The sequence below is a fragment of the Saccostrea cucullata genome, unplaced genomic scaffold, assembly GCF_032062105.1.
Source record: "Saccostrea cucullata isolate Sc308-1 unplaced genomic scaffold, CSIRO_AGI_Scuc_v1 ctg23832, whole genome shotgun sequence".
Lineage (NCBI taxonomy): Eukaryota > Metazoa > Mollusca > Bivalvia > Ostreida > Ostreidae > Saccostrea > Saccostrea cuccullata.
In genome coordinates this window covers 1-18,447 of record NW_026921238.1, presented here as the reverse complement: position 1 = coordinate 18,447, position 18,447 = coordinate 1, and the positions used below count along the sequence as shown (strand labels likewise).

The 18,447-nt window shown below is 30.3% G+C and overlaps 1 protein-coding gene across 1 annotated transcript; it reads left to right on the top strand.

Moving 5' to 3' along the window:
* Positions 1–6: 6 nt before the first annotated feature.
* On the top strand, positions 7–18,442 carry LOC134259555 (adhesion G protein-coupled receptor L3-like; the record flags this gene model as incomplete). Its single annotated transcript, XM_062742141.1, is given in 34 exon segments — positions 7–16; positions 106–168; positions 272–433; positions 1,807–1,950; positions 2,097–2,327; positions 2,446–2,508; positions 2,903–3,064; positions 3,172–3,321; positions 3,921–4,016; positions 4,376–4,606; positions 4,698–4,760; positions 6,792–6,953; positions 7,074–7,223; positions 7,407–7,505; positions 8,105–8,199; positions 8,660–8,848; positions 9,686–9,757; positions 9,924–10,029; positions 10,125–10,271; positions 10,458–10,527; positions 11,596–11,769; positions 12,115–12,178; positions 12,298–12,350; positions 12,578–12,686; positions 15,263–15,366; positions 15,482–15,584; positions 15,849–16,026; positions 16,171–16,240; positions 16,419–16,485; positions 17,597–17,629; positions 17,631–17,694; positions 17,839–18,008; positions 18,202–18,243; positions 18,401–18,442. Coding segments are annotated over 34 exon segments (3,738 nt in total), but the record flags the coding sequence as incomplete, so codon positions are not given.
* Between the last annotated feature and the right edge of the window lie 5 nt (positions 18,443–18,447).

The following is an 18,447-nucleotide window of genomic DNA, read 5'->3' as shown; positions in this document are numbered from 1 at the left end:
TTGCTGCAAGATGAAGGTAACTTGTATAAAGAAGAATGTAAGAAAATTTTGAAAACACTTTAAAGTAATATATGTTAATATACTAAAGTAAACTTGTTTTCTTAGGTGAATGGAATATAACGGCATCAAATGGGAAGACAACTGAAACAAAGAGTATCAGAATACAAGGTAATTACATCAAAGAGAAAGCACGGCTGTCTATACACTGTATTACTGTTTTAAAAGTACAGCTTATGATCTCAAAGTTTTGACAATTATATTTCGCATTTAGTTTTAGAAAGGCTGAAGCTACAGATTACACCACAGTACGATTTTTCGATTCAAAGGGGAGAAGGCATTGTTCTCGAGTGTGTCGTCATCAATCCTGGATCCCTGCAAAATTTGATTGGTGGAAGTTTAATCTGGCAGAGAGATGGGCAGAAAATCTTATCAGGTATTTACTTGAATATCTGAAGTTCATCATCTCCGGTAGCCAATGTTTCTGATACCCTAATCTCCTCATAAACCCCTGGCATATGATGGATTGTTTTCCGTCTCGTGATCGCGAATCTATCAGGTAGTTACAGAAATAAAGACACGTGTTTAAAAAAAAATTAAATCAAAGTATTTTCAGGAATAATTAAGAAGCAATGATTGAGTTATGTTTATCTATTATTTATAGAACAAATCTGAAGCTTCAATATAGATTTTTAATCACATATTTAGAAGATACTGGATGACACCATGGCTATTCTTAGAATTGAATGTTATCTTTGCGGATCCTTGTTTACTTGCGTTTTTCATTTCCGAGATTAAAGAGTCAAGAAGTATCCCGAACGCAAATATCGTCATTTACAATGGCTGATTGGTCGACCGGGTGTACTGAATCCCAAGAAAACCCCAATTTCTATCAACACCGTATGCCAAGGGTTCATGAGGAGAGTAGCGTATCAAAAACCCTTTTCTAGCGAAGATGGAAGTGCATATGAGATTTAAGATCCCAAAAGCTGTGTTACTTTCATCAAACCTTTTTAGTACAAACCTCTGTTTCACTTGCTCCATACTTACCGTCAGTTAATTTGCGATCTAGTTTCTATTTTGGTAAGAAATAAATCAAATCAACAGCTTTAGATTGAAATGTCAAACTCTACCTCTGCTCGATGCCTTGCTATACACTCTTTAAATAAATGTTGTTCAAATTGAGTGAGCAACTTTAAGGAATAATTAATTTATCGATGGTGCAAGACAGTGAGTAGTATATATGTATTCATTCATACATGTATGTATGTGTAGGGAATATATATATTTATACATGGATTAAAAACAGATTTTAGAGAAAAAAAATTAATTTATCAATATACTAGTAAGCCAAATTACTGCTCCCATACAACATGCGTACTGTGAAATTATGTTGATTATCCAAATTTACAACTGAGTACTACTATGCAAGATCCTTATATGTTTCCTATGCAAGCAACAACTGTTTATTACCTTCGAAAAAACCTTTAAGATGAAATATTTTCTGCAAATGCGGAAATAATTTATAAACACTCGACAATTTTGCGTGTTCTTATTTCTACTTGTAGGAAATAATACAATATAATTAAGCATATTCTACATTTTTGTATATGCATAGATATTGATGAAATAATAACTATTGAGAATCTAGATCACTATTTGAGATACGCTTATTATGTAACGTATGTTAAAATCCAATAGCAACAAATTTTACACCAATTCCCAAAAGCCCTTGAAAACCATAAGTAAGGGTAAAATCAATTTAACATTAAATACAGTTCAAATTATTCATAGTGTTTTCCAATACAGGATTTCATATCAATATAACGAATACAAGTACACAGTTGAGGAAGTCGTCATCAGAGATAGATGATTCTGGAAGTTATTCGTGCTCACACTCTGCTTATCCTGACCCAATTAATGTTTCCATTAATGTTAATGTCACTGAACCAGGTAATCAAAAAGAAAGGTATTTAAGTAATTCTTACTTTGTTCATGATTGATTTCTTAGTTGATTTTTTATGTATAAGAAAGTTATAGCTATGACAAACAATCGAGTTAAGTTTAATTGATTGGAATACACTATATTCTATTCACAGAGCCAATAGAAATACTGACCCTGAAAATTAACAAACCATTTTTGATTGAGGGAGAAGCAGCTTCGTTCGAATCTGAGATAGTGAACAAATCTGGTTTAATCGTACAATGGTTTCACGATGGAAATCCCATAACTGATGCTTTATCCAGATTTAGTGTGACATTCTCAACAAAATCCAATAATACATTGCATTATGTTCTAAACATATCAAGTGTGATCTTGCAGGATGAAGGTATCGTCTCATAACTATGAATATATATGAAAGAATTAAAAAAACTTTATATATTTGATAAAAACAAGAAGGAAACATTACACCGACGTTTTCAAAACTATGAATATGTTATATGCAGGTGACTGGTATATAAGAGCAACAAATGGGCTGACAACAGCAAGCAAAGGTATTAAATTGCAAGGTGAGGATACATTTTTTTTTCCTGTTGTTTTCAGAAATTGCATTTTAACTATGAACATATTAAGTTTAAATTTTTTTAAAGAAATTTTATTTTGATTACAATTGTTGTTTTGGTAGTGTATTTATTTAAATATTCTGTTTTATTTTTAACAAATAATTGCCAAGAGAAATACAGAGTGAAATTAAAAAAAAACAAATAAAACTTTTAAAACCTGTAATATTTTATGTAAACCTCTGTCTCTTTGAATTAAAGACAATTTTAGACTTTCCTATATGGTATATTTTTTTAATTATGGATCTGAATACGTAGAACTCAGAATATTGCTAGTGAAGGTTTAAAATGTAAAATGTAACCCTATGCACTATTTAATAGCATTTATTTCATTCTTGAATAGTTTTCCCACGAATTTCGCTTCGTTTAACACCAGACGTTGATTTGTCGATTCAGACTGGAGAAGTTATCCAACTTCAATGTGAAGCTTTATACACGGAAACACCAGCTTACTCTACTGGCCTAAGACTGAACTGGAAGAGAGATGGGAAAGATATTTCGTCAGGTTTTAAAGATTTCTCTAAAATAAACTTTTATTATTTTTTTGTGGAGGGATCTTTAATTTATTGGAGACATTTTATTTTTATGAAACAAATGACTTTATATTTGTAGATTCTAGCTTTAGTGTAATTGAGACAGGCACGAATACAACTTTATATAAGTCATCAGCCGAACTGAGTGACTCTGGACGATACTCCTGCTCACATTCACTTTATTCCAACTCTGAGGATGTTTCTGTGTATATAAATGTAACATTATCAGGTATGAAAACGTTTAATTAAGTATACGATTGAACGTTGTCCCTTTCGACGAAAAAAAATTGTATATTGGGATTTGTTTACTTCACATGGACAAATGATGTCAACGTATAAGAACAAATATCATTAAAATTCTTTGCTTTCTTTAAACTACAAAAATTTGAGTTTATTTTAGCATTCACATCTTCTGATTGTATTTTGTATTCCTTTTAACATGAAAAGTATGGATCACTTTTATTTTAGCATTAAAAAGCATTAATGTTTATAGATTAAAAACAATGCGCCCGGCGGAATCAAAGTTCGAAAAAAAAAACTATTTTTAGCATATAGGTCACAGTCAAGATCAAAGTCATTGACCTTGGTGTCATTTGAAAGAAATTAATTGGTGGAGTATGCAAACCAAATACGAAATCTCTATCTTTCAAGGTTCAAAAGTTATGGCAAAGGTTAAAGTTGACAACAGACAGACAAACAGACAAATAGACAAGCAGATAGATAAACAATAAGACACACAGACAGAACAAAAACAATATACGCCCCGGATCTTTCGATCCGGGCGCATAAAAATTAAAGATCAATAAATCTTTTAGTCTGATATTTTAGATAAAGATAAACCATGTCCTTGCCAGCATGGAGGGACTTGTATAAATTCTACATGCGTTTGTCCAGTTGGATACCAGGGCAGATATTGTGAGGATGGTTGGTATTTTTTTATTGATCATATTACTTCTCTCAATGTTTAGCTTATATTGTTTTCATTGATCATAATTAATAAAGTTTGACATTGAAATTATCTAAGGATTACATGTAACATTTATATGATTTAAAAAGATATGGCTCTATTTCTTATGCCTATAAAAAAAGAAAATATGTTAATGTAATGAAAAAAAATGAAAATATCAAATTACCATCAAAACTTTTTGAGGTTATTAATAATTAGAAAATAAGTTCTGAGATTTTATGAATACATCTATAATAAAACAAAAAAACAACAACAGCAAAAAATAAACAATAGCAAATGAAAATGTCTTCTTACATGCTTATTTTTAAATTTACAGAACATCTGGAAATCCTATTTTATAAGAGTGGAAACTCAGTAATACGCGAGGGAAAGTCAGTATGGTTCCAAGCAGAAATTATTGGTCCTGTTGGTTTCATTGTACAGTGGTCTCGCAATGGAGATTCAATAAGCAGTACAGCATCCAGATATGTAATGACGTCGTCCAAAACAGCAAATGGCACAACGCTGCATGTCCTAACTATCAGAGATGTTTTACAACGGGATGAAGGTAAATTAAGAAGAATTCTTTATATAACATAATCCATTGACTTTTTTTTTTGGACAATTTTGCTCAATGGATTTTTCTCTCTTACTCATAGGATACTGGACAGTGGAAGCATTAACAGGTTTGACCAATGAAGTCAGGAATATAACACTAAAAGGTACATATTCATGTACATAAAGCATAAGGAAACAGGATATTAGAGATGGTGACAGATGCGTCTTTTCCCTTATAAGACACACAAGTCCTGTACGAGTGTAGGAGGACCACTCAAATGTGTAACTGCCTACAACCCAAATGAAAAGGATTCAAATATATGTTTAAGTCTTTATTCAGTGGCGTCTCTGCATGGAATGACAATATTTAAAATCAAACGAACAATAATCAATGCATTTTACTTTAACAATACTCCATCCTTTACTCATTACAATACTTCTATAAAACTTCAACAGTATATAAACAATGACAGAGATAATTCGAGCTATACGTACTTTGTCGCTGTGAACAAATAATCAATTCAAATAACAAAGTTATAAATGAACAACTCATCTATGCGACCTGTTACCTTACACAGAAATATTAATAATCGTGATCGCTTGTTATTTACTTACAAGAAATGGAAAACAACATGCCGAAATGCCTTTTGACAATTACTAAAAATAAATTAAACTTCTTTGACTAAAGAGTTCCAAAAATAAACAAGGGCGCTAAATTCAAACATGATGTAACATATTTGACAAGTTTCCGGAGATTTTTAAGTTAATCAAGATAAAGCATTTAAACGACACTAATATAAAAAGGTAAACAGGTGCATATAAAAATCACAAAGGTTAGCCATTTCCTTAGCAAAAAAATTTCAACTTTGAACTAAATAATAAGACATTAAAATAATTATTTCACTTATCAATAATCTTACCCAAATTAAAAGTATCTAATATTAATCAATCTTAGCTCAAATTTAGAAAATAACTTTTATAAAAATAAAAGAAATTAAAGAAAGAAATCTGATAAAACGTGCTACATACCTACAACCCAAATGAAAAGGATTCAAATATAAGTTTAAGTCTTTATTCAGTGGCGTCTCTGCATGGAATGACCGAGAGTCGGGTCACTTTCCATACGGAGACCCACACCGCGGGTTGTAGATATTAGCCAATCAGAATTTAGAATTAAAAACTGAATTGTCCAAAAAGTGTGAAAATTAACCATATAAGTAAAAACTGCCAAAAAGGTAGTTAATGCGCAAAAGTGAATGCGCACTCAGTTTCTTTGTCCTTAGCCGAGAACAAATTACACAAAAAGATAGCCAAGAGGGTAAATTGCTAAATACTTAATGTAAACAATTTAGACTGACCGCTAAAGCTCAAAAAGTACCGAAATAACACCTATGCCAAAAAGTCAATTTCCCTTCTTCTATGTAAGATTAAATTATTTACCTGTTGACCAGAGTCAATTAGCAAAAAGGTTTTTGACAACAAAAGACTGGGCACTGCGATCAAGCAAAACTTTTTTTTTTTTTTTTTACATCTGTTGAGTAGTCATAATGCATATTTTTATTGATAAATAGAAAGTATGTCAGACAGACAATGGAATAGTTCTGATTCTTAAATACGTATCACTTTTGATTAAAATCTATTTAGTAAGATTTTATTATTTATGAGAGAGTCGCATTAGTGAGGCAGAGCTAAATTTTTTTGCTCAAGAGCAGCGAAGTAAGCTTACGGTTGATCCTTACGTCGAGGGTTAGATTTCCTTTTCGTAACGACCTCGGTTAGAAAAAAACACCAAAGATCCCGCTTGATGTTTTATTTACTGTGGATTGTACACGTGATGACCAGTTATACATTAAACTTTTTGAAAAAGTAAATGAATTTTTAAGATTAATCTATTGATTTTATTTTACGCCAAAGTCAGCAATATTTCAGCTTTATTTTGGTGGTAAAAGAATTATTTTCGGTTTGAATTTTTTTTTTAAATTTTGCTGGTAAGGCTGCTCTTTTTCGATAAAAATCGGAAAAACTATATTTTACATGACTATGGGGTTGTATTTCAAAGAAAATCATATTGTTACTATTGGAAATTATACTATTAATAAAATCGTCACAAAAAGATTTTTATAGGTGAAACCTTTACAATAAGAGGGTTTTTTTTTACTTCATATACTCTAACAGATTTTTATTGCGATTTTTAGTACTTCCAAGACTTTTGCTGCAGATGGCACCACAATATGATTTCTCAATTAAAAGTGGAGAGAGTATACATCTTCGATGTGACGTTATCAATCCTAAATCCTTGACAGGTTTATCTGACGGAAGTTTAGTCTGGAAGAAAGATGGCGTTTATATTTTATTGGGTATGCAAAATATATTTCCTCAAGCGTTTTTGTTGTTTCCTCTTGCACATTTCAATGTTGTGGAAATCACACAAAAATGGAAATATTGTGACAACTTTTGCATATATATAAATATTTTAGATTCTGGATTCAACATTAGTACAACAAACGTATCGTCTACATTAAAGAAAGAATTGGCGGATCTTGGTGACGCAGGACGCTTTTCGTGTTCCCACTCTACCTATCCAGATCCAGTATCTGTTTCTATAGCTATTTCTGTTACAAAACCAGGTACATGTATGTCAAACATGTCTGGTTTCACATAACGGATTATTTAATATGTTTGTTTTATCCGTAAAGAAATGTTTCTATTCATATTTTATATAAAAAGCAAGTTACAGGGCACCATTGATTCTTATAAGGAAATAGAAATATATTTTATTCAATCTAATCTAATTTGATTTTAATAAACAGAACAAATCAGATGTGATGACGATGAGTTTGACAATATAAAATGGAAATCCACGATTGCTGGAACAACTAAAAAGGAGTCATGTCCGGAAAACCAAAAAGGTATAATTAAAATAATTCAAAATCAAAAACCTAATGTTGATTTTTTATGAACTTTTGCCATTCACAAATCAATGCATAAGGAACCATAATGATCAAAACAATAAGTTAAAAAATTAAATCTTACCGCTATATATATATTTCTACCTACGCCAATTGTAAGCCATTTCTTCAATGAAATGAGCTATTATTGGAATAATTAAAATAATTCAAAGTCAAAAACCTATTGTTGATTTTTTATGAACTTTTGCCATTCACAAGTCAATGCATAAGGAACCATAATGATCAAAACAATAAGTTAAAAAATTAATTCTTACCGCTATATATATATTTCTACCTACGCCAGTTGTAAGCCATTTCTTCAATGAAATGAGCGATTATTGGAATAATTAAAATAATTCATAGTCAAAAACCTATTGTTGATTTTTTATGAACTTTTGCCATTCACAGATAAATGCATAAGGAACCATAATGATCAAAACAATAAGTTAAAAAATTAATTCTTACCGCTATTTATATATATTTCTACCTACGCCAATTGTAAGCCATTTCTTCAAATGAAATGAGGGAGAGAGAGATTATTGTTGTTTTTCATTTCATAGGAACTGCGACCAGATATTGTAATTTCCAGGGTTTTTGGGAATCTCCCGATCTCATTAACTGTACTGATGTCGCTTTGGTAAACGCCAATGAAGAGGTGAGAATCTGATGGATATAGAAATCAATTTATATGACGTTATGAATGTTCTACGAAAAGCTTGCCTCTTCATCAAACTAAATCTTATTAAAGTTTTTCATGGAATTTTTAAATTTAAAAATGTATTTTCTTTTATTCTAGAAGCAAACAAAATTTTCCATAACATTTTTTTTCTAAATTTGGTGGGTAATGACAAAAATATTAATATAAACAACATTATTTAAATTTCTTAAATTAAATGGTCACATGTCTTTCAAAGAGGATAACAAAAGATAAAAAAAAATAATGACATCGTTCAATTGTGTTTATATCATAATCCTCGCGTATATTTGGACCAAATAAATAAGTAAATATTAAAATGAAGAAAGATAATACCTAAATGGTTAAGATGAGTCATCTGCAATGCTTCCCTTGTGGTTTAATTTTATAATTGTATAAATCTCATTTTTTATATCCTCAGTTGGATAGTATAATTGCTGATGGCACAACTAAGAATGTAGACGAGGCTGTAAACAACACATTAGTGAAGATGAAGAATCTGACGTCACAAAGAAGTGAACTGAGTGCCGGGGATATTAGCTCCTCTCTTGACATCCTAGAGAAGATTGTCAACGTCACAAATATGACAAGTGCCAACGTGCAGAAAGAGGTTAGATTAATGTACATAAATTTATTACAATTTTCAAAGTGTTAATAATTATAATTGTCTTGTAAGTCTTCAATGCATGTATTTGCATGTAGAAATGCTTGCATATTGTTCGTAATTGTTTTTTTAAAAGAAGCTTTACCCTTATTTCTGTTCGACAATAACTTCTATGTAAAGCCCTATCTCAGCTTTGGACTAGATTTGAACAAAAAATATTTAAATCATTCATACATTCTACACACGATATACAAACGAACGCCGAAGGCTTAACAGAATACTCCCATTACTTATGCGTAGAAAAAGTATTTTTGCATCATAAAATTAAAAAATATATATAAAATAAATCCTCGAAAACGACGTTTTCAGGAGGCAAAACACAGGATTCTCCTTTTAGTGGACCTTCAAGTATATCTATGATTATATATAAATAAATAATTAGATATGTCCAACTCAACTTTGTTCAATTTATTCTACAATGAATTCCATATAAAATCAAATATGTCTAAATTTCAGACAAAAAGAGAAGTAATTGATTTAAAACTTGGACACTGTTTTCTTATACATGTACATGTAGTTGCAATAACTCATTAATTTAAAGAATTTCTCAGTCTACGGTGTACAATATAAATCTGTCTCATATATTAAAAAAACGAACTTTCTTGTCTTGGGTCTGAAACTTTTAAATGAATAATTTTAAGCAGTATCCAGGATATTGTTGATAATGTGTTGACTTTTAAAGTTTTAATCATTCAAAAAGGTGTAAAACTAGACTTTCTATTTAAAAAAAGTGCATTGAAATTTCGTGCTAAATTACTGAAAATTGTTGTATCTTCCCCTCAGGCCTTCTTTGCGGTTGTCGACAATGTTTTGTCAACAAACAATTCCAAATCTTGGACTGCTGTGAGCGACAAGGTAGCGAAGGAGATATAATTTTATCATTTCTAAAATTAATAAATCACACTACCATTTTTTATAATTACAGTAGTAGAACATACTTTAAAAGCTGTCATAAAATTATGAAACAAATCATTTTTTATATATCAGCTAAATTGTATTTTTAATCTTAAAATCCTTACAGACTGAAAAGGATGCTAGTTCCCTTTTAAAGAATATGGATCGAATGAGTGAAGTTGTTTTGAAGAGAGAAAACATAACAACATCAAAATTCAAAGGGAAAAATTTTGGTAATCGTTAGGCAATTATATTAGTAAATTCTATCGGCAAAATATGTATGTTTATATGATTACATGGTAAGATATATTTTAATGTTTTCTTTTAGAGGTGTCTGTTGATAAAACAAAGGTAGATGAAAAAGGAATTGTTTTTCCTGAAAAAACCGAGAAAACACCAAATGATACTTCAACTGATACGGAAGAATATTCTACGTTTCTTGAATTGCGTGAAAAACGTAAGTCAATAAAGTTCTGTTGTTTTTTTTTATTACAAGATCATTAAACAAATAAATGATCCTACTTTATGAGTATAATCAGTATGTGTTTTACTGTCGTTCTTCTAGATTTAACTCAGTTATTTATAAACATGATTTTAAAAAAAATTTTAAATGCTAGATTTAATAAAACTTGACAATTAATTCTGGGCAATCTTCTTTCAGCAATTACTTACGTGGCTGTCATATACAAGACGATATCAGACATTTTACCCACAGATTCAGGTTCACAAACGTAAATATTGCAATTCATTTCTTCTTTGATACATATAGTATATTGAATATCTTAAGTTTTTCTTCAGCTTTATGGGTTGTTGCCTACAAAGTACTGAATTATGATAAACATAACCCATGTTAATTACTTTTTTGCAATTTAAAATTGCCTATTCCATAATTCATTGAATTAAATTATTTCTTGCCTTATTCATAAATAAAATCACATTTACCGTGGCAAGGGAAAATATATACACACTTTTGAAATACACAAATTTTTGTGGGGGTTTAATTCTCTTGTTTTGGACTTTTGCGAGAAGCACTGAATTTTGTCCACCACGAAATGTAAAATGTTAATACAAACTCATTAAATTTTGATCCACGAAATCAAATCCCCGAGAACTGATTTTCCTCAAACCATGAAAACCTTTCTAGTGGTCAATATGTGATTTGACAGTATAATAAACATAATTTGAAGGGTCACATAAAACAAAGAAATATCTTCAAAAAATAAACTTTTAAAAAAAACTTATAATGTTTTGAAATAACCCGTTTTTTCCTTGAATGAAACCGTTGATAGGCATGCCTTTATATATGTACCACAGTTGTATGTACATGTATTAGTGTCAAGGTCACCCAACTAAGAAGTTAAAGAGAAAAACTTATATGTGTAGAATGAAATGTTGAGCTAAATATTTATATTGTAAAAGAGCTTCCGTATATTGTCCTAGTGTAAAAGTAAGCCATGAACTGTAAAAGTCAGTGCTCCTCTCAGAAGTTTAATATTTAGCGCAATTATTATTATTGTTGGCGTAATCATGAGATGTAACAACCTCTATCTCTTTAATATATTTAAATTCAAGCAATGGTATTATATCTGCTTTTAGCGACATTTCAGAACCTTTTAAAAGGTTTTTCGGTTTTCGGGGATTTGGAATACTGTTCGTTATCTCCATATGTTCCATTCTAGTTTAGAGACCTCTAGTTTACTTGAAATACCGTTTGGAAAAAAATTGGATTTCATATTGAAATATAAATATTAATATTAATATGGTGAATAAAGATATGTTCCGTAATTTTACAATTCCAGAGAAGAAAATTCATACGAAGTGACGGAAGGAAAAAAGAAGAAAAAGAAAGAATTCGTTAATTCTGAAATCCTGTCGCTTACTACTCAGACAGATCTGGGCATTCTGTCCCCTCCTCTTAATCTGGCCTTCCAGCATAAACTCGAGTTAAGATTTTTCTGGATCGCCCTATTTCAGTAATTTTGTAGGACACGAATGTGCAAAATTACAATGATATTCGATTTTTCATGTGAATATTACATGCATTCATTTTAATATTTAAGTTTTTGAACAACATGTATAATTCTGTGACTTATTTAGATCATATAAAAATGGAACAGGTTTTCCCTATTCTTTTCAAACAGAGTTTGTTTAATTTGATTAAATTCTTCTTTTCAAACAGTCTTTGGCTGTTTTTGGGTAGTTTGCGATAAATATTACTTTTTCCACTGACATTGACCTTTGCATACTCGACTTTGAAAATGGTTTGTAGAAACTCAAACATGTGGAATTTCTTTATCACTTTTTTGCTTATATCAAAGTCATATGGCTATACCTATGTTAGTTTCAAGTGTGAACTTATATAAAGAAAATAAAGCTTCTGCTGTAATTGTCAAATCTAAAGACTTTGGTACGATCTGCACAAAAAGAAAACTTGATTTGTGTAGTAGAATCTTTCTTAAATAATATATTTCTACTGTATATTGGAATATCCATCTGTCTAGAACGAAAGTGCTGACCTTCAAGCAGTTTGTGTGTCATGGGACTTCATCACAAAGTAAGTCTTGAGATTTCTTAACTATGAATAACACGAACGTCTAGATTGGTAGTCTCTAAATTGTCTTTTACCCAAGGAAAATGAATGTTTAAACATAAGCTTTTCACCAGCAAATATTTTTTTAAGATATAGTTTTGCTTTTTTTTTTGTTTGTCTTTGCAAAATACATTAACTAAACAGATATATTTATTTGATCCTTGCTGATAATTAGATTTATTTTCAAAAAGTAAATGGTCCGAAGAAGGATGCAAAGTAAATTCTACAAATAACAAGAGGACAGTTTGCCAGTGTAACCATCTGACTAATTTTGCCATCCTGATGAGACCTTACACGCCTGTAAGAATATAAATAATTGTTAAAGAAGAAGGTATTTTCCATACAAATTTTGTATTTTCTAAAAAATGAAACTTGTAAAAGTTGAAAACTCATGCTTTTTAAATAATTGAAATTCAATGCAGAAAAATCATACAAGTCATTTTTGTCACATGTGTTTTTAAATGCTAAATAACGTCATTTGCATTTTTGTTTTTTAAAAAGTAAGACAAATTTTCAATGGAATTTTCTTTCAGAAACATTGTCCACAGGCATCGCCCACAAAGATCTTGAGATATGTGATTTGTATAAATTTTGCACAAAATATCAAAAAATCAAACTGGGCGAATGTGGACAATTTTTCTAAAGGAAAATCATTGAAATGTGCCGTTTTGAGGCTTTTTCTGGAAAATGAAAAAGTAAAAAATGACGTCATATTTGCAAATGGTAAACATTCATTCCGCATTCTTTCTGATTTATCAGAGTCATTTATTTAACTAATATTTAAGCCAGTTTCAAAACTTTTTGATTTCATTACATATTTAGGGCGCAATAAAGCTAAAACCATACCTTCTTCTTTATCAAAAAGGTGCTTGTGGGTCTAGGTAAAGTCATACAAAGTATTTAAAGCTAGTTTCCGAAAATTTCATAAATTTATATGCGAAAATCAAATATGTGTACATGTATCTATTGCTCTAATTAACATTCTGAATTGATCGACTTATTATGCATTATGTCTTTGAAGGCATACCCTTAATAACTTTGTCTTTTTGCATACATGTACATAACATTACAAAACAGAGGCATCTGTTCTATAATCCATTTTCTAAAAGACTAGATCATAACAATAATCAATATTGTTGATGCCTTTATATCATTAACTTATATGTCAAAGGCTTGCTTTGTTTTTAAAGTGTTTTACATAGATCGAGTATCATCTGAAGGGAGGGGGGAGCATAAACTCCAAGTCCAGGTAAAAATGTCACATATTTTTCATATTTTGCTGACAATAGGCAGTTGGGGCCAATTAATAACTTCATTGTCAAGTGAATATTTCTTAAATTCTATTGTCGTTGGCAAATATTAAAGTTACCATAAAGTCTTTTTGTACACACAACGGAAAATTCCTTTTATCTGATTAATACAAGAGGTTCACAACAAATGTTACAAGTTTACAAGTTTAACCCCCTCCCCTCCCCCATTTTCGATTACACTTGAAAATTATGAGATGAATCATTTAATTAATAGTAAATCAAACAAACGTCATATTAGTTCAGTAAGTGCATATAGTCGGTTTCATAACATTGGATCTAAATTTTATTTTGGTACCAATACTCCATGGGCAAAAGATTGTGGACATTAGATTTCCTTGGTAATTTGTGCACTTCAGAATATTGAGTTATGTATGAAACGTTACGCGCGATGTTGGTGCCAGTCTACAATTTTAGAATCTGACCTGTTTACACTTAAAAAAAAATACTCGCAATATGGATGAATTTAGTATGAATGGATATAGATTTTCAACAGAACTTTCCGTTTCTAGTAAGAAAATAACATTTAAATAGTTATTATGCAAAAAGTAGAATTTTGAAACGCATATAAAAGGTATTTTAAGCGTGTAACGCGTTACATTTTTTTCAGCAGGGATCGCGCATTTTCTGAGTGTAGATCGTTCAAAAGTAAATCTAGAATTTTCATTTTCCTCACAAAACAATAGCAATCTATGTCGTTTTTGACTTCATTAACGATTGTACATTAAATGTTTGCAAGAAATAGAAAACGATAGTTTTTACAGATAAGAATCTCTACATAACGCTTTTAATTAAAAACGTGCATATGAATATTTAACAATAAATTTACTCATTTACAAGAAAGTTTAAATAGAAACAAATTACATCAAAATAATGTGCTTTTCCTATGGATTTGAAATATTTAATTGATTTATATATCAAACTGCATGATTTGGAGCTAGTAATTGAACTACAAGTTCAACAGAAATGTCCAGCGTCTAAAATGTCGTGCAAAAATAAGACAATGCCTTTTTCGAGTTGTCAAATTGTTTTCCCCAACGATCAAAAAAAAAATCAAAAGTTAATAATGTGCTACTCTAAACGGTCAAATTAAATGTCAGATTAATAAATTTACTCCATTCATTAATATTTAACGCAAGATTTAGGAGGTTCAACATATTTGTTCAGTCGACGTAATTGACGTGTAAAATTCATTCTGCTTAAAGGTGATACATAAAAATGCGTTTAAGACTGCTTCGAGTAATTAATAAAATTTATTTATATATACAAATCCAACGCCCCATATATGTTAATAAGTAGCCTACGACTTTTCAAACTCGTATTTCAAGTACAAAGAGAAAGCGATAGGGTACTAGTCAAGCAAGTAACACTATAAGAAGTATTACGTTAATTTTTCCATAGCGCTATTAAAGCGTAACGTCAGAAGTCAACAACATCGCTTAGCAATTCAACCAGTTGTAGATTTCCAAAAAGTTAACATATGTTGATTGAATTCTGTTGTTTGAAATATATAGTTGTGTTCTAGATGTACTTTTCATCCAGTTTTCATTTTCAATGATTATTTTATAGGAGACAGAAGACGGAGCGTCGCTGAAGACGTTATCTCTCGTTGGTGTTATTATCTCCATTGCTTTCACAGTTTTAACGTTTATGCTGTTTGTTCTGACTTGGAAGTACGTACGATATGTGATTTTGTTGAAACATCTCAAATTTAATCTGAATTCTGATTTGAAAGGGAAACTTTACTGAAGAGTATTTTTAAATGAAATAATTGTTGTTGATTTTCAGACAAGTAAAGAGTGATCAAAATATTATGATGCTTAATCTTTGTGGATCGCTTGTCGTATCCTACATTGTCTTCATCGCAGCTGTAGAGAAGACGGAAAATGAGGTGAATAAAGCTTTTTAATTTTTAACAATAAATGTATTATCTTTTATTTAAAAAAAACCGTACTGGTCCAAAGAAGGGTTACATAACATTATGTTAGATTGTCCATTTCCACTTTTGTGCATCATTTCCGATAATATATCGAAAAAGATGAGACCCGAAATAAGAACATAGTTTGACTGTCGTTTAAAAGAAAAAAAACATAAATGTGAAAGGATTTTAGATTTGATTATTTGATTTAATGTCACGAATTTGTCATCTTTACAGGGTGTTTGTATTTTCATTACGGCTCTTATCCATTATCTGTTCTTGGTGACCTTCTTCTGTATGCTGAGTATGGGTATCTACTACTGTATGAGTATTACAGTGACATTCTACGCCATGTATGTAGCCAACAATTTCAAGTCCAAATCAAGAGTGCAATGGTTCCTTTTGGGATCATGGGGTGAGATATATTTTTGTTTTGGACATGTTGTGCTTCAGTATCTGGTAATGAAACAGTTCAAGTATGTCTGTAAGAAACGGTGTCATATATATTTCAATATATAGTTCATATTAATAAAATATGAAATGTAAATTTTCTTTTCAGGTATTCCATTAGTCATTGCAGCAATTACTTTAGGAGCATTCTGGGGGAATGGCTACCATCTCAAACACTAGTACGTTTTACGCAAACTTCGAAGGCCAATGAACAAATAATAAATTGTAATAAGTAATGAAACAGTTTCTATAATGTTTACATATAATTAGATTCCGAAAGAATGTGATTGAGTGATGCCTAAAACCTAATACCTTCTACCTTTTACTTTAAAATAACGCACTAATAAATCATTTCAGCTGCTGGCTCTCAATGGAAAGTGGTTCCCTTTTTCTCTTCATTGTTCCAGTTTGTGTTATTGCCGTGGTAAGGTTTATTATTTGAAGTAAAAATGTATATATTGTTTTTAAGATGATCATTAGCTTTATAGCAAAAATGTATTAAATTTGTTTGGAAATGAATTTTATAGATAAAAAAGATACATAATTATAATGGTGTCCCCTTCTGTGTTGTGTTTCCAGAAAAAAGATGCCATGACAAAGTCTTCACTTCAGAAAAAAATATGCGTACGTGTTAAAAGAAAATAATAAGCATTTATCTTTTAAAATATATTAAATCAGACAATATCTGAATTAAGAACTAGTCATTATTATGCAGGGTGTTTGGATTTTCATCCGGGGCGTATATTATCTTTTCCTGTCTTTTTCTGTTTGTCTGTTTACTCTGTTTGTTTGCAAACTTTAACCTGTCGTAGCCATAACTTTTGAAGTCCATGAAAGACAGAGACTTCATATTTGGGATCATGGGGTAAAGAAATTTTTATTGTTTTTGGACTAGTTATGCCACCTATATATATGCTAAAAATAATTTTTTTAAAACAGTTAACCTTCGCCGTAACTTTTGAGCCATGGAAGATATATATTTCATATTTAGTGTGCATACTCCACTCATATAAATGATGACCAAGGTATGACCTTGTGACCTTTTGTAACCTATATGCAAAAATATTATTTTTGAACTTTCAATAACTTTTGAATCAAAGGAGATAGAGACTTCATATTCGGTTTGAAACACTAATTAAGTTTTACGTGAATTTTGGAAAGCCTATATGCTACAAATTATAAGTTAATACAGTAACACATCAGTTTATATACTTTACATATAATTTTTTTTAGATTCCAGAAAGAATCTGATATATCAATACTTTGTTCTACCTTTTACAACGGGGTTTTGATAAATATATGTATACGCATACTTTATCTTTCTTTAAAATAACGTGCTTAAATATTTCAGCTTTCATCAATGGAAAGTCCGGTTCGTATATTGTTTTTGTTCCAGTTTGTATTATTGCCGTTTGTAAGGATTATCACTTTAAAATAAAAATGTATAAATTGCTTTTGGATGATCATTAACTAATAAAGTTCTTTCAAGTGCAAATAATTTGACTTGGTTAACTTGTAATCAAAATAATTTTTAGATGAATATTATGATAATGGTGTCCCTGAAGATAGAGACTGTTGTGTGCTTCCAGTGCCATGATAAAGTCTTCAAATGACAGAAAAAGTGACCTTGGTTGTAACCTATATACAAATATTATTACATTACCATAAGCATTTTGAATCAAAAGGATCTTTTAAAATATATTTATCAGACAATATCTGAACTTAAGAACAAGCAATTATTTATATACTTTCCATTATTTAATTTTTTTTAAGATAGTAAGAAAATTATCTTATATATCAATGCTTTGTTCTACCGATAGGTCTAGCTTGCGGTCTCTTGGTACCCTTTTACCCGTACTAGGTGTTACCTGGATATTTGGAGTCTTAGCTGTAAACGAAAGTGCTGAAATATTTCAGTATATTTTCATCATAGCCAACTCCTTACAGGTTTGTTGTGTATACTTCTTAGAAAATTACCTTTTGTGTTATAAAAAAATATTGCTGAAAAGTTAACTGATTGAATGTGATCTTCAATCATCAATATGTTTTTCTTAAAAATTAAAACAAGGCGTTTTGTGTAAGATTGAGCAATAAAGTAATCTGTTGAAACGAAAAATTCTGAAATAAAATTATTTTACAGGGATTTTGTATATTCATTTCCCACGTGCTAATGAACAAAAAGGTGAGAAACATTATTATAATACTACTTTTATGAAAACCATTTCGAAAACTATACTTGAGAAGAAAAATCAAATTCACTTGACTTGTAAATATTGTATGTATTACTGAAACAATTACACTAAGATTATCTGAACACTTTATTTCTGTTAAACTTTTAGCTGATGATGGGTATAAAGACAAAGTACCCATCTCTGAGTGGACTGAG